This window comes from Ammodytes marinus (assembly GCF_949987685.1).
Source record: "Ammodytes marinus genome assembly, chromosome: 21".
Classification (NCBI taxonomy): Eukaryota; Metazoa; Chordata; class Actinopteri; order Uranoscopiformes; family Ammodytidae; genus Ammodytes; species Ammodytes marinus.
Genome location: NC_137225.1, coordinates 683,943 through 710,377, shown reverse-complemented (window position 1 = coordinate 710,377; position 26,435 = coordinate 683,943). Strand labels below are relative to the sequence as shown.

Below are 26,435 nucleotides of genomic sequence, written 5' to 3'. Positions count from 1 at the left end.
ATGCCCAGAGGAAAAAAAAAAGTCACAAAAGTAGTGCAAATATCGACGAAGAGGTCGACCAACTGTCGCTAGCTAGCAGCAACATGGAGGACGATGTGACGCAGGAAGAATTAGCACCGAGCGGCGACGCTAACTTGGGCTTAATTCTGAAAGAACTACAAGACTTCAGGAAAGACTCCAACCAGCAACTCATCGGTATAAAGGAGGACATAAATAAAATACACCAAAGAATGGAAGAAGCAGAAGAGTGGATCAATGCGGCAGAGACTCGGATTCAGTCTTGGGAAGAGGTGGTATCTGGGTTGGTGAAACTACAGGAGCAAACAGAGGCTAAACTGACTGATTTGGAGGGGCGTTCGCGTCGGGATAATGTCAGAATATACGGAGTAAAAGAGGGAGCTGAAGACGGAACTACATCGGTGATTGCTTTTGTGGAAGAGATGCTGATGACAGGTCTGGAGCTCCCCCCCTCCACAGCTTTAAACATCGAAAGAGCGCACCGGGCGCTCGGTCCCAAACTCCCACCGGAGGCTCCGCCAAGGTCGCTAGTGGTGAAGTTCTCCAGCTACAGAGTGAAAGAAGACATACTCAAAAAAGCCTGGCAGAAAAGAGGTTTTGATTTCAAAGAAAAGAAGATACACTTGGACAACGACTACGCGCCGGAGCTGCAGCGGAGACGGCGGCAATATGCGGAAACGAAAGTGGCACTTAAGGAAAGAAACATAAGATTTAAGAGTCCTTTCCCGGCCCGATTGAGAGTATTTTTCGAAGACGGCACAGTGATCTACAACTCAGCTGAGGAGGCAACCGCGGACATGGTGGAGAGAGGGATACCAGTGACAGTTCTGAAAAACCCAACCTCTCTTCTGGACCAGATTAACCGGCTGACTTGGAGACCCAGCAGAAAGCAGGACAACAGAGAGTCTTCACGTCTCAAGCCAAACTTCAAGGAGCGGCTCCATGCTTTCCGACACCGGGACACTTGATAAGTACTAGCCTGAATTATGTCTGGCCATGCTAAAAGAACTTGGTAATTTAACCGGTAAAATAGAGTGTATTGATAACTACTTTTCAACTTTTTTTTTCCTCTCCCTCATTACCGTGACTTCCACGTTAACATTTGATTAATGCATAGGGCATATGGGTGATATGAGGTCGGGGCGCTACCTTGTGTTCGACATGGACCTAAGCACCAGCTTTAGAGCTGAAGAGGGCCCTCTTTCGTCAGGAGGAAGAGATTTTCCCTCTATATTCTCACTCCAACAGACACAGGCCAAAAATGTAGCCTCAAAATTGGAAGTCAACTCTGTTATATTGTCTTTTTTATTTTCCTGTTACCATGTTACTGGTTAATGTTATAGTTTGTGCTACTGTTTGGTATAGCACCAGGGGTGTAAGTTTTCTTTTAAAGATAGGACTGCAGGGACCTAAAATATTTGAAAAAAACGTTTAATGACAAGGTCAATTAAAGTACTTACATACAATGTAAATGGTCTGGGAAACCCAATCAAGAGAAGTAAGGTCATGGCAAAACTAAAAAGAGGGGGAGTAGAAGTAGCTCTCCTGCAGGAGACCCATTTAACTGAACAGGAGCACCAAAAACTCCAGAGGTGGAAGTTCAATCAGTACTCATCCTCGTATAGCAAGGGCTCAAGGAGAGGAGTATCAATACTAATCTCAAATAATTTAGATTTCGAATGCATTTATGAAAAAAAAGACAGAGAAGGGAGATTTGTATTTATTCGGGGTAACTTGCAGGGTGTTTTGGTCACTTTTCTGAATGTATATGCTCCTCCGGGATCTGAATGGACATTTTATAAACAAATCTTTGAATTGATTACTTTGGAGGCTCAGGGAACCCTAATTTGTGGGGGAGATTTTAATATCAGACTAAACTCAACAATGGATACATCAAAACCTCTTCACCAAGGTGGGGGGAAAATACCCAAAAATATTAGAGTAATGATTGGGGAACTGGGACTTTCAGATGTATGGAGAGACTTAAACCCAACTAAAAGGGACTACACCTTTTTCTCACATCCACATACAGTTTACTCGAGGCTAGATTACTTTTTCATGTTTCAAAGAGATTTTTGTAGGGTTCAAAATTGTAATATTGAGACTATGGATTTATCAGATCACGCTCCGGTCTCCATGGACTTAATATTAGATCTTGAGAAGAAAAACACAATCTGGAGACTAAACACAGGAGTGTTGAACCAAATGAGGCCACAAATTAGGAAAGATATAAAAGATTATCTTAATGATAATGACAACGGAGAAGTGTCTCCCTTGATCCTTTGGGACGCTTGTAAGGCTGTCCTCAGAGGGAAGATAATTGGCTACAGCTCAAATCTAAAAAAGAAAAGAAAAGTTAGAGAAGTTAGAAATGGAACTTAAAAAGTTAGAAGATACGCATAAGAAAACACTTAATCAAAGAATAAAAATGGAAATAAACAAGAAAAAGAACAAATTGAATGAAATCCTCTCAAATGACATTAAGAAAAACTTGATCTTTTTAAGACAAAGATACTACGAAGCAGGAGGAAAGTCTGCTCGACTACTGGCCTACAAACTAAAAAAACAACAGGCAGGGAACACAATCCATAAAATTAGGGACCCTACAACAAATTCCATACATCACAAACTAAAAGATATGCAACAATCATTTGAAGCTTTTTATAAGAACCTATATGCACAGCCTTTAGTAGAAGAATTAGAGATTGAGAAATTTTGATTTGATAAAACTACCTAAAGTAAGAGATGAACAAAATGACCAATTAATAAGCTTAATCACAGATAAGGAAATAGAAAAGGCAATTTCACATTTAAAACCTAATAAGGCGGCAGGCCCAGACGGCTTCCCCTCTGAGTGGTATAAGGAAATGAGGGACCTGATGACTCCAATTTTGAAGAATACGTTCAATTGTGTTCTCCAGACAGGTGCAACCCCCCCATCATGGAGTGAAGCAGTGATCTCCTTGATACCAAAGGAGGGGAACGATAAACTTGATTGTGGAAGCTATAGGCCAATAAGTGTACTTAACCAAGATTACAAGATTTTTACCCACATCTTGGCAAAAAGACTTGAACAAATTCTCCCCCAAATTATAAGTCTAGACGAGACAGGTTTCATTCAACAAAGACAGACACAAGATAATATACGTAGAACGCTACATGTAGTCGATTATATATCAGAAAATAAAATCCCTGCAGTACTAATGAGCCTTGATGCGGAAAAAGCTTTCGATAGAGTCAATTGGAATTTTTTATATAAAACACTAGAGAAATTTGGTTTTCATCAGACATTTATTAAAACTATTCAAGCCTTATATAACAGCCCAATAGCAAAAATTAAAATAAATGGAGCCTTATCAAATTTTTTCAACCTTAAGAGAGGGACTAGACAGGGTTGTCCGATTAGCCCATTACTATTTGCTATTTACATTGAAGCTTTGAGTTTGGGGGTCATCCAAGATGAAAATATTACCGGCATCAATATGCTAGGACTGGAACATAAACTCTCGCTTTTTGCGGATGATATTTTAATATACTTGTCCCACCCAGAGAAATAATTTTTGAAACTCCTATCATTCCTAGATATTTTCAGTGCTGTGTCAGGTTACAAATTGAATATTGCCAAAACCCAGATACTGAGTTTTAATTACAAGCCTAGCCAAATTGTAAACTCTAATATCCAACTCAAATGGGATCTAAATCACATCAAATATTTAAGAGTAGTCATTCCAAAAGAACTAACAAAATTGTATAATTTAAATTTCAACCCCTTGAATCAGAAAATAAAAGAGGATATAAAAAGATGGAATTTATTGCCTATATTGAGCTTCGAATCACGAATTGAATCAGTAAAAATGAATGTATTACCTAGGATGTTGTATTTATTCCAGACTCTCCCAATTGAACAGACAAACAATTTAATGAATGGGATAAATTAATTTCACGGTATATTTGGCATGGGAGAAAACCAAGAATAAAATTTCGTACTATCCAACTAGCCAAAAATAAGGGAGGACTTGCACTCCCTTGTCTGAAGGACTATTACACATCGGCCCAGCTGAGAAGCGTGTATTGTTGGTGCAACTCAGATTACCGGGCAAAATGGAAAGAAATTGAGGAGAACATATCCGGAGAGGTTCCAATCCAAGCAAGGCTAGGGGATAAAAGATTAATTAGAAACTTAATGGAAACGGATAATAAGTGCATCAATCTCTCATTGAAAACATGGTTAAACACTATCACTAGGTGTGACCTGCAAGAAGAAATGAAAATCCTGAAATGGTGCGCTCATGACCGCGACTTTTTACCAAGCAAATTGGACGCAAATTATAAGGGCTGGGCTAAACAGGGTCTCTCCTCATACTGCACCTTCTTTAATAAGGACTTTCAAACGTTAAAAAGACTACATGGGTTGAACAATTGTGATTTTTTTTTAGATTTCTACAGGTACGTCATCACATAAATAGTTCCCTGTTAGTTAGTCAAAATGCCTTTGAAAACTCTTTAATGAAAGTTTTTATCAGTGCGTACAGGTCAGACTCTGGGTTTAAAGTAATCTCAAGATTATATAAGGGCCTTCAGGATAAGGGCCTTTGAGGCTCCAGCAGAGCAAATTCGAAAAAATATGGGAAAAGTGGAAGAGATATATCTCCCAGAAACAACCTTCTTTTGTGTGATTGATCTGATCTGTTGTCTTTGGGTTTTTTATTTATTTTTTCTCTTATGTGTCTTGTTTTAAATACAACCCCTGCTGTACTTATTTTATTCCACATTTTTGAAACTGAAACCACCCCCTGTTCTTTTCGTTATTTTTATTGTCTGTATAAAAAAAAAGGATGGAGCAGCGTATATTTTGCATCAAGATGATTGTAAACTGCATATACAAATGTGTCTCCAAATAAAGATAATTAAAAAAAAGAAACTAGAACAGGGCTAGTCCACTGATAAAAAGAGAAAAGAACACAGGAAGACAATTTAAGATAACTGCTCACACGCAACATACTGTAACTGCCCAGCGAGAATTGAACCACGGACATCGTTGTTATATCGTATGTGTCGAAAACCAGCCACCAGACTCCCCAAGTTGTGTGATTTTTATGGTGCGTGAGACTGGTATGTCTTTATTTATTCAATATGAGTACTGACAATTTGAACTTCCACGCTCTTGCAGGGATGGTGGCTTTGAGACATCTCCCTTAATTGGAAAGTTCTGCGCCAATCAGATGCCTCCAGCCGTGGTATCGCATAGCAACCGTCTTTGGGTTAGATTCCGCTCCGATTACTCAGTCACCCGCCGTGGATTCACTGCGCACTGGGATGGCACACAGACTGGTGAGTTGTTCATATTTTTGTAAAGTTAGATTTTCATCTTTGAGTCAGATAAAGCAAGGTGTTTGGTGTGGCAAAGGAAAAACCTTTTGCACACATTTTGCAAGCAGGAGAGCAATAATAAAAGTTTTACACTTGAGGACAACAGTCACACACTCCTCCTAATTCTGTGCGTTCTCAAGGCATGTGTTTTTTCCTTGCTGACTTCAAAATTCCTCACTGACTCACAGTATGCCTGCACGACTGTTAGAGTTGCACATGGACTCCTAAACAAAATCTTAAGACCGGGGGAAAAATAGCAAGTATTCGGATTTTGCAGTGGTTGATTGTGACCAAGTTGCAAGTAGAGTTTCAAAATGTAAAAAGCAGCAAGAGACTGAATTAAAACACAAAGTGGCTGTTAATCATCCAATCAAAAGTTTAAGACATAGCCTTAAAAACTCAAAAAGACCCAGCCATCTCCGCACAGACAAGGACCCTCAGTCAAGAGGAATGCCCGCCCTACATCTCCACATAGCGAGCAGTCGTTTGATGCCCCTGCAGAACCTGAAGCACCATTGTTCCATTGAAGGAAAAAGCACCCCAGATCATGGTGGAGCCTCCTCCACAGTGCCACGTAGAAAACATCTCCAGTGGGAGCTCCTTGTCAAGCCAGTAGAGTTATAAGCCATCAGGACTGTCCAGGTAATTTTTTCTAGTCGGAGAATAAAACTTTCTTCCACCTTTTTAGAGGCCCTTTACACGGTTAAAACGTGACAGTTTTCCCGTTTTTAGTTTCAAAAGTTAACACGGGCACACGCAATTGATTTGAGAACTTCACTTGTGCACATGTTTTCTGAGAAAACGGGCCGAAATCGCTGTAAAACGCATGCCAAGCCAATAGTAAGCGGTGACACTTAGCCTAGTAGACAGCTCTTCCAGTACAATTTGATGCATAAAACCTTACTGTAACCGAAAATGAATGCCACTAACGTTCATGAAGCAGTTGGTGTAGGATTAGGGTTACAAGTGTTGTAAATTACAAGCTTTCTTTCCTCTTATTTCACCGCATTGAATTCGTGAAAACAGAAGACATGCTGATAGTGAAGGGGATTTGTGAGCGGCTACCTTCCTGTCAACTCATGTTTGGCCAGTGACATGCTATTAATGTGAAGACAGTGAAATGCTTTTACTGTGAAGCCGTAGCCTTAATATTCCTTTTTGTTTGGACAGTAACTTAACCGATGCGCGCTGATCTATAGATAGTGTTTTGTAATGTAGAGAGCCGTGTCCCCTGGCATTACTAGGTGGTGACATAGGTTTATTTAGCTAGAAAAACCGGCAGAGCACAAATCTTTCCCCAGCCAAAGTGGCGGTTGGTCTCAATAACTTATCGCTTAGACTAAATTGCCGAGTGTGATATAACTTTATTACTCGCGTGTGTGTATTTTGACAGCAAATGTTATAGACAACGCATGTGTGAAGTGGAGCCGTGACATCAGTGTTACCAGGGAAGATGGTTTCGCCAGTTTACAAGATACCAAAACAGTTGTGTTTTCCAAAGTTTCCTCCCTGGGAGTTGATTTCAAAACTTTGCGGTTTCAAGCCTTTGCTTGCTGTTTTCTTGTAAATGATATAGTGCATCTGTGAATTAATCTTCGCAGATGCACGGTTTCGTGTTTTAGTATAAACAGCACCTTAATGTCCCATGTTTGGTGCTCCCTTGCAAAGACCAAACGGATGCTTCACTCAGCATCAGTTAGGGCCTTCATTTGGGTCAAGGACCGGCCGTGGTCTTCACGACTGCTTGGCAGATCCTACGGCTCAGCGCATGTGAATTTTTTTGGGTCTACCACTTGACTATTTTGTCCAATAACCCTCAGGATCTTTAAAGAAATGTAAAATGACTGTCTTACTGCGTCAAAACTCTGCAGCGACTGCGCGTTGCGAGAGGCCTTGTTTGTGCAGCTCAACAATCCTGCCACGTTCAAAAACAGAAAGGTCATGACAGTGTGAATGTCTGACAGAAAATGAAATGAATGCCAGTTTTTGGCGCAGGCTTTGAATTTTAAAGGCTATGAAAGGCTTAAACTCTTGATTAGCTGATGAACATCCTCTTTGAGTTTTAATTAAGTTTAAATTCAGTTTTCAATAAATTGCTTACTTTGTTTTTTTGTCTCTTGCTCCTTTTTGCATTTTGAAAATCTACTTACAACTTGGTTACCATCAACCACTGCAAAATCCGTATACTTGCAATTTTCCCCCTGGTCTTAAGATTTTGTTTAGAAGTGTATATGCTTTAGGAATTTTGCACGTTAAAACTGTTGTGATAATTGAGCCAAATCAATCTTAAAATAGTGCAATTTAATTTTTCTGATATAATGCCCACACTAAAATTAAAATGCCTTATTCCTTTCGTATCTTCCAGTTGCACATGTATCTCCCTTTTGTTTTCCTTTTTTTTCCTAGGCTGTGGAGGAATGTTAACTACAGCATCCGGGGGATTCTCCTCCCCTAACTACCCCCTACCCTACCACCCTAATGCTGAGTGCTACTGGAACATCAGGGCCAACCAAGGACACAAGCTCGTCCTCTCTTTCTCTGATTTCCACCTGGAGTCCAGCTCTGCATGCTCTTATGACTACCTGGCTGTGAGTACAGTTTCACAGCATGTGTATGTGTGATGCAGTAATTTTAAAATTATTTGTTTCTGGGCTGAACTGACTTTGACTTAATCAAATTGAATATTGAGTTTAAAACCCCTTAAACCCCCGTGTCCATTGAGCGTTGCAGCCTTTATTTGCGTTTCCACTGTCAAAACAAGTGGAGCTACGCACTGCAGTCTGTTGATTGTTTGACTGAATAATTTCTGCGTTAACAAAACGTCGGCATGAATCGGAGGGGCGCTGTGCTACGTCAGAGAGACTCCCGACAGGGCTCAGGTTTTATGTGTATTTTGGCGATTATTGTGTTTCATCGTGTGTTGTTTTCACGTTTGTCAAGATGATATCAACAACAGTGCTATACCTAAGGTGCATTTGGCTCACATTCCTGAGTTTATGCCGTGTAAATGGACTTTTCTCTGGACCGGCAACTCCATTCACCGCCTACCTGGGCAGGCTCATCATTTGCGGGAGCAGCTGTTGGGGCTGAGCCGCGCTCACCTGGAGCCATCGCAGGTATCCCTCCTCACAAACCAGAAACCTCCAGAGTTAATCTGTGGAAACAGGCATAGGTGAATATGGAGGAAAAGTGGGTCTAAAGAAGGGATTCGTAACAGAATGTGTAGAAGAGGCAGTCAACTACCGCCTTTAACGACCTTCGTTGCCAGCTAAGCGAGATACCGGGGATTAGTTTTGGACTGGTTTACCCGCCACGGCTCTGTATTACACACAGCGGTACCGAGAGAGGGAGTTCACATCGCCAGAAAGTTGCTTTTGCGCTCACGTTCTGCATACTACGAACATGGGGATAAGGCAAGTTGACTCCTGGCTCACAAACTACACCGCCAGGGGGCCTCACCTGTAATCTCTCAGATAAAAGATTTGTCTGGCAAGTTGCATACGGACCCTACTTCCATTAACTAGTTTTCATACTCTTTCTATTCTTCTTTATATAAGTCAGAGACACCATCCGACCCCACCGAAACTAATTATTTCTTAGACGGGCTCAATTTCCCTGTAATAGATTCAGATGTTACCAAAGAACTCGACTCATCATTAACGGTAGAAGAAATCAGTTGCGCTATGAAAAGCATGCAAAATAATAAAGCTCCTGGCCCTGACTGATATTGAATTTTTTACAAGGGTTGCGTTCCGAATCGCATACTTTCTGCTATATAGTATGTAGAAAAAAGATTTAGGATGTCCCGATTCTTGTGGCCAGATTTAGGATGGTTAGAAGTACCCGGATGTCCTACTTCATGCGGCCAAGATTGTTAGTGTTGAAAACTGCATCCTATTTGGGCGATTCTGACCCACAATCCAGTGCGCACGTGAAGTGACGTCACATCGACGAAGCCTCCATATGAAAACAAACAGGGATGCGACGGATATAAAAGCAAGAGGCAAGATCAAGGCGCAATGTTATGACGAAATAAGAGAGTAAAGTATGTCCCAATAGTATGCCTACTGCATCCTAACTAGATTATTTTTATCGTCGGATGTAGTATGTAGAATAGAAAAAAGAAAGAGTATGCGATTCGGAACTCAACCTAGATTTCAGCATAAACTGGCCCCTCCTCTGTTGCATTCTGTTTAGATTAGTCTTTACAGAAAACTCTCTCCCCCCTACTTTTAGGCAAGCCTCAATAAGTCTGCTTCTATAGAAAGACAAATGCCTCGTTTCCACCGAGTAGAGCGGGTTGTGTCGGAGCGGGACAGCTCACTTTTAAGAATCTCTGTGGTGTTTCCACCGCCGACCCTACCCTTACTGGTAGGGCGGGGTTTAGGCTGGACTGCGATAACCGCCGCCAGAATATGGGTCAAACTATCGGGCTGTGGAACAACTGTGGTCAAGCCAGCGGTCTCTCGTTTTTGCTTGGTCAAACCAGCCGCTTCTTTATTTATTCCCCCTGTGTTGTTGTGAGCGTAAACGCACAGAGACGGCTCGGTGCAACTGATGGAGACAGTGAGTGAAAGCACTGGCTGCGGCAGCTACGTGACATTGTAGCAGTGGGACACAGTGTAGCCAACTGATTCATTTAATGACGAGGAAAAACACCACACAACAAACAGTGCTGCGCTCACATTTTCGCCAAAACACAATACTCTCTTTACTCTTGCCAAGGTGACTTCACAAAACGGAAATTATTCTTTCGACCAATAAACGGCATGGGTAGCTCCGCCTTTTCGGCACCCTTTCAGGCGGCTGGTACCCCAACGGAGGAGTACCGAAATTAGGTGCGGCTTTGAGTGGTTAGGTGCGCTTATATCCGTACCCTACCCAATTTTTGGCAAATGAAAAGCCACAATACCCGGACCGAACCCCTCCGACCCGCTCTACTCCTTGGAAACGAGGCAAAAGAGCCTAAGCTCTGCAGCTCATACAGACCACTCTTGTTAATAAATTTGGATGCTAAGATCCTCGCTAATGCTCTGGCCTATCACTTGGAAAACGTTCTCCCCACTATTGTTTCAGAGGAACAAACTGGATTCATAAAAGGAAGCCACTTTTTTTTTTAAAGCACTACAACAGTACCTGAACTAGTGATCTCTGTTGATGCTGAAAAAGCTTTCGACAGGGTCAAATGGGACTACGTGCTGTGTTGAACAAATGTGGTATACTATATTCAATGTGTGGATACGCCTGCTTTATACAGCCCCACAAGCCAACATCAGGGAGGGATTATTTCTAAGACTGAATGCTATCCTATTAAAGGGACTCTTACCGATCCTGCAATTGAGAATTACAGCACTATCATACCATCCCGCCTCCCTCCAATGCCCCCACACCCTCATTCCATGCTTGTATCACTGGTTTCACTTCAGAGTTGTCGGCCAGAACACCACTTATGGCCAAAGGCGTCAGACTATAAGCATGAGACTAGGAGAGGAGGAGTAGGGTTTTATCCGCTCTTTATTTTCCTTCTTTCACAGGCACAGTCGCATATAGATCGCGGGAAAAGAACAAAGGTTTAAACTCCGCTCGTGAGGAGACGTTACAACAGCTGTTGCGACCCGCGAATCGCAGCCGTTAATAACATGCAAACTATATTATAACAGCGATCGGGACTGCATGTACATAGCCTACTCACACACGGGTGATTCACATTTAAACTCAGATAAACACGTTTCGATGTGGGATGATCGCTTTCTGCGGCAACGCTCACACATCTGACCGAGGGAGAAGAGAAGGGAAACTAAACAGGCTCTCTGGCCGACTGACGTCACGGCCCTAACTGACTGCTATCCACACTGAACAAAACACATTTTAACACACTGTAAGAAATAACAACACTGTAACTTATGAACGTTGGGGCCTTTTCTACAATGGTCGCTACTCGCTACTGTCTGCCGTGGAATCAAAACAAACCCTCTAGTTGAGAATGCGCAATACAGAAGCAGACCGTAAACAGACAGGTCAAATCGTTCGGTCCGAACGATTTGATTGGTTGAATTTTATATATATTTTTCATAATATTATGAGATTGAAATCATTGTTTGTTTTTACTCCTGGTGGGTCTGTTTTATATTTTAGAGTGTAATTACCTTATTAATACCATTTTAACCTAATCCAAAAAAAGTGTAAAAATGCAACAAAGGTAAAGGTCGCTTTAATGCACTACAATTTAATCAAGCTAATATTCACTTTTAGTTGAGCCCATCTGGCTTCTGGGGATCAATGTAACAAGAATATTAAAGTCTCCTTTTTCTGCCAACTTCTCCCCCCTTCTGTCCAAAATCTAATCTGACCTTCAAAGATGGAGAAGTTCACTTTTGTCTTTGATGGGAAGAATTAATACAGTGAAAATGAACATTCTGGCAAAATTTCTATTTTTCCCTAGCCTGGCATTCCCAGACCTGCCACTAGGCGCTGGCAAATTAAATTTGCTGCGCGTGTTGGTCTGGACACGCTCCGTTGAAGCTTTATCAAGAAGACCAGAAATCTGGCTATGGTTTCAATTGGTTCTATCTAATATGGGCGCGCCAGAGCCCTTTATATGGTACTCTGGGGAGGACGTAACCGGATGACGACAGTGACGTACATGCGACGTTGAAGCCGTGATAGTAAACATCAAAGATGGCTGCTGTTGTGTGAGTTTGAGACTGCTTTGGCCTCGACCCTGAAAGAGGACCTATGATGCTTTTTGACTTTTATGACCTATAAACGTTGTTATGATGATTCATAGTCATGCTTAACCATACTAAATTATCAAATAATGACTTACATGCATTTCGACGTATTCCCTGCTGACCGTCTGGGGTGTCTGTGCCGAGCACTAAACACTATTCCAGCCAGTCGAGAAGTCACGTCTTCAAAGCGGTCTACCCTTTGTAACTTTGTGACGTCGCATGTAACTTTGTGAAGTCACCACGCGGATGTTTCCATGTATGGTAATGCTGTCACTTCCCTGTTCGCGTCTGCCTCGCGTCTGCCTCGCGCCCTTATAGGTCCATGCTCGCGCTTCCTGCCACTGAAAGTATTCCGGAAGGAAGGTAACCAATCACAACGGAGTGGGGTTTGCAGGAGGGGGGGAGGGTAGCGGAGATGGCCGATGCACAGGCGGAGGGAGCGGAGATTGCCGAAGCACACACTCAAGTGTTGACAGGACGTGCTGGATCGCCAAAATAAGAGAAAGAGCTTCCCGAAAATCTACATAGTATTTTGTGATGTGATTCGTGTCAGGTTGCTCTATAGCAGTGTAAAACAAGAAATTAAGACCAGAAAAGTAGTATAATAGGTCCTCTTTAACGATTTGGAAGACGGCACTCAAATCTTTCATTAGCAAGTAAGTGGAATGTTCTGTTTTGCCGACCGACAACGGCAAACGTTTAATTTAACAGTTTAACAGCTGTTCGCTAAACGAAAGGGGCTTACGTCACCTTGTGCATCGCTCTGATTGGTTGTAGTGCTATCCAACTGCGTGCAGTGGCATTTGAAATGCACGAGTAGGAGCCGCCCCTTGAGTTGGAAATTACTATTGATCGTGGCCAGACCCTCTATCGTTCAAGATATCAGGGTCTGGATTTCCAGGCTAGTTTTTCCCCCTATTTTTGCCTAAACGTTTTTTAAAACCATTGATCAAACTATTTCAGGCTCCTAATGGTGTGGAACGGTTCCCAGAGTCCGTAAATCATTATTGTCAAGATGCATAAGTTCCAGCAGTAAGTAGTAAGTTCCACACTCAAGATCTGGTACCAATTCGGGAGACAGTTTGTATTTACTTACGCTTCAACTTCAGCTCCCTTAGTAAAGAATCACCGGTAACACTTTATTTGAAGGCGTATACATAACGCTGTCATAAGACTGTCATAAGACTGTCATTACACTGTCATGACACATGTCATGAACATTATGAATGGTTATGACTGTTGTCATAAAGTGTCATTCGGTAAATTATGTCACGTTTAATGACACATTGACATTGTATGAGATGTCTTTTTTATGACAACCTGACATAAGCTAAGACAAAATAACTTGTCGATGTCTTGGTAATGACAACCTGACATAAGCTAAGACAAAATAACTTGGTAATGACAACCTGACATAAGCTAAGACAAAATAACTTGGTAATGACAACCTGACATAAGCTAAGACAAAATAACTTGTCCGTGTCTTTGTAATGACAACCTGACATTAGCTCTATGATTTGCTGATCTGCAATCTGCCTGTTTAAGCACCGTATTCACTTACAAGTTTGCACTAGTTGTATGCTGAAGCTAACATGCCTACAAAGTTTGAAGGCTGAGTGCCATTTGCCCTCCTCTTGTGTTTAAGCTGATCTCTTCCTGGTGATTTTTAGCAGCCATTATAACATATATTATATAACATACAATCTCTGGATTGTTAATTTAAGGACTGGAAAGTGCATTTGATTTTAAAGTAGTTCTTATTTCTGTTTTAAGTGTATGTATATATTTTTTGTTTAGTGTCTCAATGCAAATAAAACACTGTCTTGACTTATATTGCTTTTGTTAAGGTATTTTCCACATGTAATACTGATATGCTTCATGTTACATCTATAAAGGGGATACTACTGCAGTTAACACTGTTGTGTGTATAATTAAGTGTAATAATATTTACTGAAAAGTCCAAATTGTTTCACTTTTGAAGTAAAGTCAATACTTCATGACAGTATAATAAAGGTTTCATGACAGTCAATGTCAAAATTAGACAATGTAATAACGCTTCATGACATGTTAATGAACTGTCCAAATTGTTTCACTTTACCTGAGGCCAAAATAATCATTCATGAGCATGTTATAAAGGCATTAGACAGTGTAATAACGATTCATGACATGTTAATGAACTGTCCAAATTGTTTCACTTTACTTTAGGCCAAAATAATCATTCATGAGCCTGTTATAAAGGCATTAGACAGTGTAATAACGATTCATGACATGTTAATGAACTGTCCAAATTGTTTCACTTTACTTCAGGCCAATAGAAACATTCATGACAGTATAATAAAGGTCTCATGACAGTCAATATCAAAACCTTCCACATATGACAGTTTAATGTAATCTTACAACATAAATCAAAATAGTTTTTTTACATTTGATTATTAAGCCTACTATTACATGTTTATGACAGGTCATGTTATTGGTTAATGTCAAGTCGACATAATCAAGATATGTTGTCTTTATTAATGTCAGGTTGTCATTACAAAGACACGGACAAGTTATTTTGTCTTAGCTTATGTCAGGTTGTCATTACCAAGTTATTTTGTCTTAGCTTATGTCAGGTTGTCATTACCAAGTTATTTTGTCTTAGCTTATGTCAGGTTGTCATTACCAAGACATCGACAAGTTATTTTGTCTTAGCTTATGTCAAGTTGTCATAAAAAAGACATCTCATACAATGTCAATGTGTCATTAAACGTGACATAATTTACCGAATGACACTTTATGACAACAGTCATAACCATTCATAATGTTCATGACATGTGTCATGACAGTGTAATGACAGTCTTATGACAGTCTTATGACAGCGTTATGTATACGCCTTCAAATAAAGTGTTACCGAATCACCTATTCAAGCCCGCACTCACACACTCAGTTCAAAATGGGAGAAATTCAGCAGTTCAAGGGGAGAGTGGCATTCTGAAAATGTGGCACTATAAACAGACCTCAAATGTTGCACTTCACTTTCAAAATTAGCACTAAGAACCTGTTTGTATTTTTAATGAATGGCAAACTGAGTGTATCTGAGTGAATCATCTTTTAAATCCTTGATGTTCAGTATTGCAGCAAATTCAGATATTTGCAATGGATTGAAAGCGGGTGTCCAAGGCACAGCTGATATCTAATGCCACAAAGAAAACACTGTTTTTTCTCTCTCGCTTGTGGCTGACTGCAAATCCAATGGGAACATCCATAGCTTCTGCGATGAGGGAGCCTCTGCAAGGAAATCATCCCATGAGTTGCAAAAGAGCTGCATTTTTTTTCCTTCAATGCCTCTATATTGGCTGCTTCTACATCTAGTGTCATTTTCCCTGACTGCACAATTATGTTTCCAGACAGTCAGGAGAACACTGGCTTTAAAAGATGTAAAACTACTCCTGAGACCAGTGACCTCTGATTTGACTTCATTAGTCAAGCTGCATCTATCAAGGATGCTATGCTAGGGCCTCTAGGAGAGATGGTAAATGATTTGCAACTGGTTTAACAGCTGCTATGCGTGCACTCCAACGGGTATCAGACATGCGATGAGGGGAGCAGCCTGTCTTTTCTTTGAGAATGGCCCATCTCTCTGGGCTGGCACTGAAGATATTGTAAAAGCAATTCAAACACCCGAAAATTTTTGAAACGTTGATACATGACTCTGCAGCACTCCAACAACAACATTTAGAGTAGTGAGGCACATGGTGAATATGTAACAAGTGGATATATTTTCCTTATTTCAGCCTGGGGCCTATTGCATAAAACTAGGATAAGGGATTAACCTAGGATATTTCGGTTATCCTGGCTTGCGTTAGCCATGATCCGGTTGCATAAAAGCGGATGGACATAAATTACCATGGAGATTTATCCATTACGTTTAGCCTGGTCCTGACCAGGCTAAACGTAATGGATAAACTTATTCTGTTGCCTGATTGGCTCAGTCAGCTGTCACTCCGATCTGAAATCAAGGTGTTTAACAGTTATTCCATGATCTTCTGTGTATTGCTTTATTTTCAATAGCCTGTTTTAAGGTACCACATAAAAGACTGCATTGTCATTTAGTTAAATAGTTCTTCTTTTTTATTTATTTAACCTGAACCATTTATAATTAATTTAGCCTAATTATAATTAGATTAAGATGCAATGATATAAATTATAATAATTTATGTGATAGTCTGTTCATATTGCAGGCTATATTTATACAATTGATTATCGATGGCAGATGATGTTGCAAGTGTGGGTCAAATAAATTCACTTTGTACTTATAACTATATCGAGGTGCATCTGAAACAAAATTCAATATCAATGAAAAATTCCTTTTTTCTGTAATTGAATTCAAAAAGTGAAACTTAAATATATTCTAGAAATTCATTACACATGAAGTGAAATTAATCTAGAATGAACATACTTTTCAGAAGGTCGACATTTCTGTATTATAAATCCTTTTTCTGATTGGTTGTATGTAACATTCTAATATTTTGAGATACTGGATTTTTTATTCCATGATCAATCAATCATCCAAAAAAAAGGCCCGACATATTTCACTTTGTGTAATGAATCTATGAAAGTTTCACTTTTTTAATGGACTTTAATTTTTTTAGATGCACCTGCAGACTGCTCACTGTCAACTATTTTATCATAAAACAATGCAGGGACATCAAGAACAGTTGGCAGAGAATACATGTCCTGTATGAAATGAACTGCCCCCTGACTTACGGTTTAAACTAGCAAGGCATTGTGGGAAAATGGGCCGTCTTTTCCATTTTTCCATCAGTAAATCTGTGTTCGATCTTTGGGTCTACTTCTGAAAGCTGTGGGCTGGCACTTAACAGAATTACTTACACCTGGCTTGACAAAGCAGCCCCTTTACATCCTGGATTGGCGTTTATGCAATTGACTAATCCAAAGTGCCCAGGCTAGACTTTGTCAAGGCTGGCTTTATCAATCATCCTGGATGTCTTTTTTCCACTTTTATGCAATAGGCCCCTGGACCCCCTTAACTTTTCCTTACATGTTCGAGCCATTGTCAAAGCCCTGGGGCCTCATTTATAAACGTGGCGTACGCCCAGAAGAGGGCGCACGCCAATTTCTACGCAAACATTGGGATTTATAAAAAGCAAACTTGACGGGAAGATGTGCGGTCCTCCACGCAAACTCTGATCCATGCGTACGCACAGAAAGTGGAGAAAGGAGAAACGGCGACTCCGTCGGCACATGTATGAAGTGCGAGAAAGAATGTGTTTGTGTAAAATGAATCCAGATATAGGCCTATTATAAGCCATGTAGGTCTATCATATAGTGAGATCCTTTGCAAAACGGATGAAGCCATTCTTACAACTAATAAAAAATGCCTCCATGGATTTTTCCATGGAGTGATACCAAACAAAACGAATTAGGATCTTAAATAGCCTACAAACAAAAAAAACTTTTGAATAAGCTCTGCATGTTATTGGATTCATTCTGGTAATATTGAGGTGGAATACAACCTATTAGTTTTACACTGACGCTGTTCTCGATGCCTCAGTCAGGCAGAAAGGAGTGCACAGTTTCATACACTAATCATAAGCCTATTGTACATCACATACTGTGCTAATTTTTTGCGGTTTTTAGTCCGTTTTATCTATGTGTTTTTCTTTGTGTTTAAGCACGTCGTAACTGTGTTTTGAAAGGGACTGTGAAGTTTATTATTATTAACCCTCCGCCGCCCGTCACTGCACCGGGATGAATTCTCCGAATCTGTATCTCATGGGGGGTCTCAGTGTCCCCCGCTCGTGGCACAAACACTGCTGTGTGAGGATATGCACTTTTTTGCGTCCACTTTTATGTCTGATCGCTGCTTTTTATTTCGACCACAGCGTTCACAGAGATCGCCACAGGCTGCACTCTGACGCCTTTACCCTCACACTGTGCCACCAAACTAAATTTTCCCTGGTCGCCACTTCTCCAACGGGTACTTCGGCGTGACCGCGGTGATCCACACCTTGTGGAGTCTATTTTTCCATTTCCCTTTCAGTCGGCGATTGCCACTACCGCCTTCATGCACTCAGTAAATGATATTAATTCGGGCGTGTCAATGACTATGTATGGTTAAATATGGGCGTTACGTGAAGCCCACAAAGGCTGCGCCACATATAGAGTTGATTGTGATTTATAAAGGGAAACAGGCGTAGGATGTGAGTGCGCACTGTTTTATAAATCAGAATATTTTTGTTCGCACGTACATCCTACATTTCTTCCGTACGCTAGCTTCCACGTGAATCCCACGCAAAGCTTTATAAATGAGGCCCCTGGCCTCTGCAATGTCAATGTGGTGCTCCTCTAATGTCTTCAGTATCATCTCTGATATTTCATGGCTAGTCTTGCCACTGAATTCTTCAAACTGCAAGAAACATTCAATTACATCATATTCTCAACAGAAGTACATTCTGTTCCTTGTGGGAGACATCAGGAGTCGCATCACATATTAATGAGTAAACAATTGCACTCTCCCTTTCCTTCAGTATTTCTTTCAAAACTCTTTCTCCACATAGTTCTATGAACTCATTTGAGACTCTGGGCTAAGCTAATGAGTAACTCTGGTGCTTGGTCTTTTCTCCTCACTTTTCTCTGATGATCATTTAACAGAGGATCATACTTGGCTACAAGTTCTACAGTGCCACTATTCCGTACATCACCAAGGGTTTCTGTGCTCCCTCTGAATGGCAAATTTTTTGAGGCCACAAAAAGAGTAACATCTAATATTCTCTCAAATAGCTTTGTTTCTGTCGATTCAAGTTGGATTTCTTGTTACAGATGGCTGTCTATCCCCTTTGCTTCCATCAAAGAATATCTCAGATTTTTCCACTTGAGGTTAGGGATGGGATCGCGGGGGCGCCTTTAGCTCAGTTGGTAAGGCGTCCCCCTCCCGGGCCGGGCCCAGCAGCAGACCCGTGTTCGATTCCCACCCGCGGTCGTTCTCTGCATGTCACTCCCCTCTCTGCCCCATTTCACCTCTGTCTCTCTGCACTATCAAATAAAGCATAAAAAATGCCTAAATTTTTTTATTAATTATCGTTAATATTTATTGATATCGATACCTTTATCGATACGCCTTATCGATCCGGGTCTTTATCGATACCACTATCGATACTTTTCTATTATTATTATTATTATTATATATTTTGAAGAAAATATAATTTTTGGTTTAAAAAAATCAAGTGTATAGGCCTATCTATGAAAAAAATATATAAATGTTCGCACTTGTTGGTTAATGTATGTACTGTCACTTTTCATCATGTTTTAGTGATTAGGAAATAAATAATTGTATTTTAAATTAAATTGCATTTTTAATAAATATTGGCATCAGTAGTTTAATTATATATTTTAAAATGAGAGCACTACACAACTAGCCTGACATTCCCAGACCTGCCACTAAGCGCTGGCAAATTAAATTCGTTCAAGATATCAGGGTCTGGATTTCCAGGCTACTATACAACTGTATTACTCATGTTTCTCGCCAAAAACTCAATTTCCCATTCCTTTACGTTACACTTGAACGCATCATGATAACCTAATAGTCGTTTTACTGAGCCATCCTCAACACATCATCACGCAGCACGTCTGAAAACTGTTTACTTTTTAAGCTAACCAGTTTGTATGCTGCCGATTACAACAAGGATTTCACAATTGGATTACTATTTTTAACTGACGGGACAACAAGCTACACAGTCTGTGTGTGTGTGCGTTTACCGCTGGTACTTTGAGTGGATGATGAAGACGGGCCCGTCTGTGGTGCGGCGGCAGCAGCAGCAGGAGGAGGAGGAGTAGACGACAGTCTTTACAATCCGGAGACAGTCGAAGGTACTGCATTTGGCCTTTATTTGATGCACAATGCTGATGTGCTTGGCCATTGAGGTTGTGTTCCCCCCTTTACAAGAAATGATTTTGCAACACAAGTTGCATTTCGCTTCTGCTTTATCTTCGAGCTTGGTAAAATAAAGCCAAACCATAGACCTTTTCGCCCGTTCAGCCATCCTCGCGAGCGAAGTTAACTGCCAGACTTCACTTGTTTTACGTTTAATACCTGTTTGCATTTCATTCATAAACATTGGCGGACACGCAGCAGTGATTGGTTTGATTTGATTTAAATGCCGTGACGCGACTCGAGGGACACACAATTGCGTTAAAGGACCTACGGGAGAACAAAAACGACGAGACTCGATAGTGGTATCGATAAGCCCAAACGTTATTGATTTTCGGGTTTTGAAAAAAGTGGAACCGGGTCCTTGATAGTCAGAACCGGGTTTCGATCCCCATCCCTAATCCCACTACTGATAACCAATCAGAAGAGACAACACTATAAACCGGCACCCGTCTCACTGCCGGTGAACGTGCAGAGCGACAGCTGGGTGAATGTGTATGTGGCTACAATGGCGGAGCAGGTAAAAATCCTTCGCAATGTCTGTTTTGATGGTTTTTATAATGTTTTATCACACTTACGGATCTGAGGTGATGCCAGATAACTTGCTGCTTGAAGACCGCAGTACATTAATGTGGTGAAGTGGGGACGAGGGAGGGGACTGCTAACTGCAGCCACTGACAGAAAGTTAGCTAAATTGACCATTCCGCTTACTGAACCTTTAATAAAAAATACAAATATGTTTAATGTGTATGCGTGTTCGCAAATGTTTAATTGAGGATGCAACATAACGTTCGCAAATGTTTAGTGTGAATAAACAATTTGGTGCGAGTAAACAATTTGTGTGAAGTTTGCTCCGAAAATGGCAGGGAAAAAATGCAAAGCAAAACAAAACTAGACATTTTCAACATTTTCAATGACATGTGAGTGTGGAGAGAGAGAGAGAGGCACCGCTGTTCTACAGGGGCAAAGGGGGTTATTGAAATTATTAAAATTAGAATATTGTATGACTTCTGGCTTTGTTTTAATTTGGATTCATTCCTATGAGTTCAGTCTTTGCATAATAATTTTGTCATAGAGGCTACTGGGGGCTGTGTGTGGGCCCTTATAATCGTCATCATCTTTCCCCCCTACAGTATATGATGGCGCTGGGATCTTTACACCGAAACATAAACTTATGTTATAACCTGCTCTGTTTATTTAGAAATATGTCATATAAATACATTAATTATTATTAGGGCTGTCAAATTAACGCGTTAATTTCGATTAATTAATCACAGAAAAATTAACGCGATTAAAAAAATTAACGCAGATTAATCGCACTTCTATAATGCCTTTTGACCCGGTGCAAAAGTGGTGCGGAGCTGCACCTGTAGCTCGCCGGGCCGGGCGCGTAGGTTAAAGGGAGAAAGGTAAAGAGAGAAGCAAGGGAAAGGGGCCGACTCGAGGGCTCTATGGACGGTTTATGGGATGCATGAAGGTAGGAAGACATCTTACTTAATTCTCCGCAGTGTCCGTGCATTATTTATTTAGTGGGTGCAACAATGTAGGCTAGGTTCAAAACAGTGAGTAGGCCATATCTCTCAATCTTCCTCCAATTTTGTTGGCTAGCTGTCTAGCACCCGCCCCGTGTGTGTGTGTGTGTTTTTGCCTATGAGTAGGCTACGAAATGGTGGCAGTGCAGCGCTGTCTGTTGTGGGAGATGGAAAGTCGTAATTTTGTGTGCTTGTTTTTTTGAGAAAATTCGGCGCTAGTTCATGTATAAAGCTGGCTGAGGGGAGGAGACGGAAGTTACGAGAGACGGAGAGCGAGCGCGCGCGAGAGAGAGAGAGAGAGAGAGAGACAGAGAGAGACAGAGAAACAAACTGTAGTAGGCTATACAGCTGTTTATAAACAGGTATAAAAGTGTCATATAAGTATGCGATTAATTTAGATTAATTAATCACAGAGCCTGTAATTAATTAGATTAATTTTTTTAATCGCTTGACAGCCCTAATTATTATTACTGCTACTACTACAACAAATGGGGACAAATCAATATTAATTTTGTGTGTGTATGATTGTGCATTCAGGTGTATGATGGCAACAGCAGCAGTGCTCCAGAGCTGGCCAGGTTGTGTGGCAGTCAGCCTCCCAGCACCATCAACTCCTCCAGCCATCAGCTCTACATCAAACTACGGACTGACAGCAGCATCAGCAGTGGAGGCTTCCTCGCATCATACACCTCAAGTATGAAAAACACACACTTACTGCCAAGGTTCTGAATATAACATATTGTGTTATATGTTAGTAGCTTGGGAACATTGTGTGTTGGATAGTAAGTAAATTGTTCCAGGATGTTTTTAAAAATACAATGACTTATCACATTTAGCAGCTGTTCGGAAGTGGGTAAAGTACAAAAAATTAGTTAAATAACTGTAATTGAAAATAGTACACATTCATGTAGATGTAAAGGGAGTCATCAAAGTTACTGCTTGAGTATTTTACTTTAATTGTACAAGTAATTGTCAGGAACAATGTATGAAAACCAATATCACACAAAGTCAAGTTTAGACCCACATCTAGAAGGATATTGGGTCTGGCCACGATCAATAGACCTTCCCAACTCAAGGGGCGGCACCTACGCGTGCATTTCAAGTACCACTGTACTATGACCAATCAGAGCAATGAACAAGGTGATATATTAAGTCCCGTTCGTTTAGCGAACAGCGGGGTTAACTGGTAAATTAAACTTTTGCCTTGGTCGGTCAGCAACAGGAAATTATTTTTTCTTGCTAATGAAAGATTTGAGCGCCGTCTTCCAAATCGTTAGGTGTCAAGGCCAAAGCTGTTTAAACTCAAACAACTTATCCGCAGCCATCTTTATAGTTTACCATCACGGCTTCAATGGCGCAAGCCCAGCAATGTCGTCATCCAGTTAGATCCGCCCCAGAGCACCATACATAGGTCTCTGGCCCACCCATATCGGATAGAACGATTTGATTGGCAACTCCGAATTTTCCGACATAGTTAATGAGCTTCAATGGATCGCTTCCAGAGGCCTCATTTATCAAACTGGGCGTACGATTTGCGTTGGAAGGTGGTATTCGTAGGGTTTAGGGGAATGCGTGCGCACAGAGATATTCGGATTTATGAAAAAGTGCTCACACTCGTCCTACGCCGGTTTCCTTTTGTAAATCATAATCAATTCTAAATGTGGCGCAGCCTTTGTGGGCTCACGTAACGCCCATATTTACCCATAAATAGTAATTGAAACGCCCCAAATGAATAGGGAAAGGGAAATCGAAAAATATACTCCACACGGTGTGGATCACTGTATAGTTGGTGACACTACGTGTGCGTAAAGGTGTCAGTGTGTGGCGATCTCTGTTAACGCTGCAGCCTCAGAATGTCGGACTGTGGTCGAAATAATAAAAAGAAGAATAAGAAGCGATACAACATAAAAGTGGACGCAAAAAAGTGCATATCCTCACACAGCAGTGTTTGTGCCACGAGGGGGGACACTGAAACCCCCCATGAGAAACTGATTCGGGGAATTTCCCCGGCGCAGTGACGGTGGCGGAGGGTTAATAATAAACTTCACAGCCCCTTTCAAAACAGTTACAACTTGCATAAAGGAAAACACATAGATAAAACGGACTAAAATCCATGAAAGATTTGCACAATATGTGAGGGCTTATGATTGTTACGGCCGACCTACCAGGCTCGTTAATCGGCCGATAACAATTAAGAAAGACCCGTCACACTTACGGTGCAACAACAACATGGTCCAGCTGTGCCAAAAAATACAGATGTAGGTACACTGTGTACAGCGGCAGTCATATCACAAATATCATTAAAACAGCATGAAGACGCACCCCGATCGCAAATACACACACATTACACATTAACAGCAATTCAGCAACATACTAAACACAATAACAACAGCAGTGTGTGCTCAGCTGCAAAAATAAAGGCAGACATCAGCCTACCTGAAAGTCAAAGTGTGCCGGGTCTGGCGGAGGACAACACCGGTGCTTCGCTGTACTATATTGGAATTCCACACAGACACTGCCGTCAAGTTTGGGTTCATATTATCCTCAGGAACAGCACACAGCTGGGTGAGTTTCACTATGCTAACCGGCGCTACCTTGGCTAAAGTACAACCAACAGCTAAGCAGATACAAAATACACATATTTGCAGAATGTATTGGAAGCCAAATGTCCTCACTCCACACGCCCACCTCGTCTTGCAGACCACCGGGCAATCTCAACGCTGATTGGCTATCGCGGTGCGGCGACGCCAAAAAGATAAATAATTTCATCTTCTGCGTTCGCCGCATATGTTGGCCGCGCCACAAATGGCAGCGCCTTCGATTCACGCGCTTCGATGAGGCACGGCCAAGGACAAACAACCAAGGTTAACGCTTAAACCATAAGATAATTTATTAAAGCAATCCCTAAAACTTACGTCAAACGGAGGGCTGTAAAAGAAAAGGAAAACGTGAGGAAGCCTGGGACAGCCACAGTTGGACTGCGTTATTGCCCAAGTCTTCCTCCCACTAAACTATACCCTGGCCCCTCTAAAACTGTGAAACAAACAAAACACTAAACTAACAACCCTCCATTAAACTAAATCATATAGCCAAAGTAACAGCAGGAGAGCGCAGGTCAGCAGCTGAGAGCAGTTCGCGTTGAGTGTGACACCAGCCACCGGCGGAGCCTGCCCCAATCAGGACACCAGAGAGAGAGAGAACTGTGCACAGCTGTCTGCCTGACTGAGGGATCGAGAACAGCGCCAGTGTAAAAGTAATCCACCTCGATATAATCGGAATTAATTCAATAACATGCAGATAGGTTATTCTTTAATAACTGCAGAGCATATTCCAATGTTGATTTTTGACGAACTAATTTAAGATCCTAATTAGGGTTGCAAAGGGGTGGAAAGTTTCCGGTAAATTACCGGAAACTTTCCGGAAACTTTCCACGGGAACTTTCGCTCGGGAATTTTGGGAATATTCGATTTTTGGGAATTGACTTGAAATTGGGGGAAATTTAATGGACTATCATATTCAAACTTAAATATTTACATTTTGCTGTGTCATAGGTAGTCATCCATGCAAATAATACACTTAAAAACCATTTAATTTCAACAGTGTAGAACTTTATTAAGTTTTAATAATTGTATTGAACAAATAAAAAAAAAGAGCCCCCGCTTCCTCTTAAAAAGTCCCATTCTGAAACAAAGTCCCAATAACAAAAAGCATCTTCCCTCAAGGTTCTCAAGCCTAGCTTTTGACATTGATCATTCCTTCACCCCGGACATTTGACCATCCATCAGAGATGACTGTAATACAGTCTGCTTTGTCAATGGTTTGCTTGACCTTTGTTTGCACTCTGTCGAACTCTTCATCCAGCAAATGAGTAGATAGTGCATGTCTGGTTGGGGTTTTGTATGCTGGCCGGAGAACATTGAAAAATCTCTTCCAGTACACATTGGATGGCAGCATCAGGGGTGAGCCAGTTGCATAGACTGCACGAGCGAAACACTCATCTGCATTTCTCTGGTTACGTTCATCCATAAAATCAAAGAATCCTCTGATGCCAGAGGAACCAGGAGCTGAGGAGACTGAGAGGCTGTCTGACTCTGACACAGCAGATTCATTTTCCCCTGGAGTAGAACTCTTGTCTGCTGCATGTTTTGAGCCTTGTGGATTTTTTTTGCACTTTTCAAAATGCTGCTACATTTTTGTGGCATTCTTCACGTATGGCTTTTCACAATATTTACACGTATATAACACCTTTCCTTGAACATTAACTTGTGTGAAATGCCTCCACACATCGGATGGCGAACGTGGCATTTTTCTGTAGAATAAGATAAAAACAGCTTTGACACAGCAGATTCATTTTCCCCTGGAGTAGAACTCTTGTCTGCTGCATGTTTTGAGCCTTGTGGATTTTTTTTGCACTTTTCAAAATGCTGCTACATTTTTGTGGCATTCTTCACGTATGGCTTTTCACAATATTTACACGTATATAACACCTTTCCTTGAACATTAACTTGTGTGAAATGCCTCCACACATCGGATGGCGAACGTGGCATTTTTCTGTAGAATAAGATAAAAACAGCTTGTTAAAATACTAATGCATGAACAGATATTTAAATAGTAAGCCTATCCAAACAACTGAAATGGTCATTAAAATATTCAACAATTGATGTACAGAAAATCCTCTTGCAGTAGGCAGAAAAAGCAGCATGACATTTGAGGTAGCTAGCTAGCATCATAAGAAAGCCTCTTGAATAGTAAATGAAATGGTGCTAGCTACAGCTTACATTTAACAGCTAGCTGATAGGTTAGCTTTCTACTGTAAATACATTTAAATTAGATATTTGGAAGTTAAACATTAAT

At 41.0% G+C, this 26,435-nt stretch overlaps 1 protein-coding gene across 1 annotated transcript in view; it reads left to right on the top strand.

The window, feature by feature from the left end:
- Positions 1–26,435, top strand: part of cubn (cubilin (intrinsic factor-cobalamin receptor)) — a gene marked incomplete at both ends in the record, with an annotated part of 365,190 nt that overhangs the window by 86,361 nt on the left and 252,394 nt on the right. The window contains 3 exons of the mRNA XM_080049812.1: positions 5,189–5,349; positions 7,795–7,976; positions 22,119–22,275. Of these exons, the coding sequence (XP_079905938.1) occupies positions 5,189–5,349; positions 7,795–7,976; positions 22,119–22,275 (500 nt within the window). The remainder of the gene's footprint in view (positions 1–5,188; positions 5,350–7,794; positions 7,977–22,118; positions 22,276–26,435) is intronic.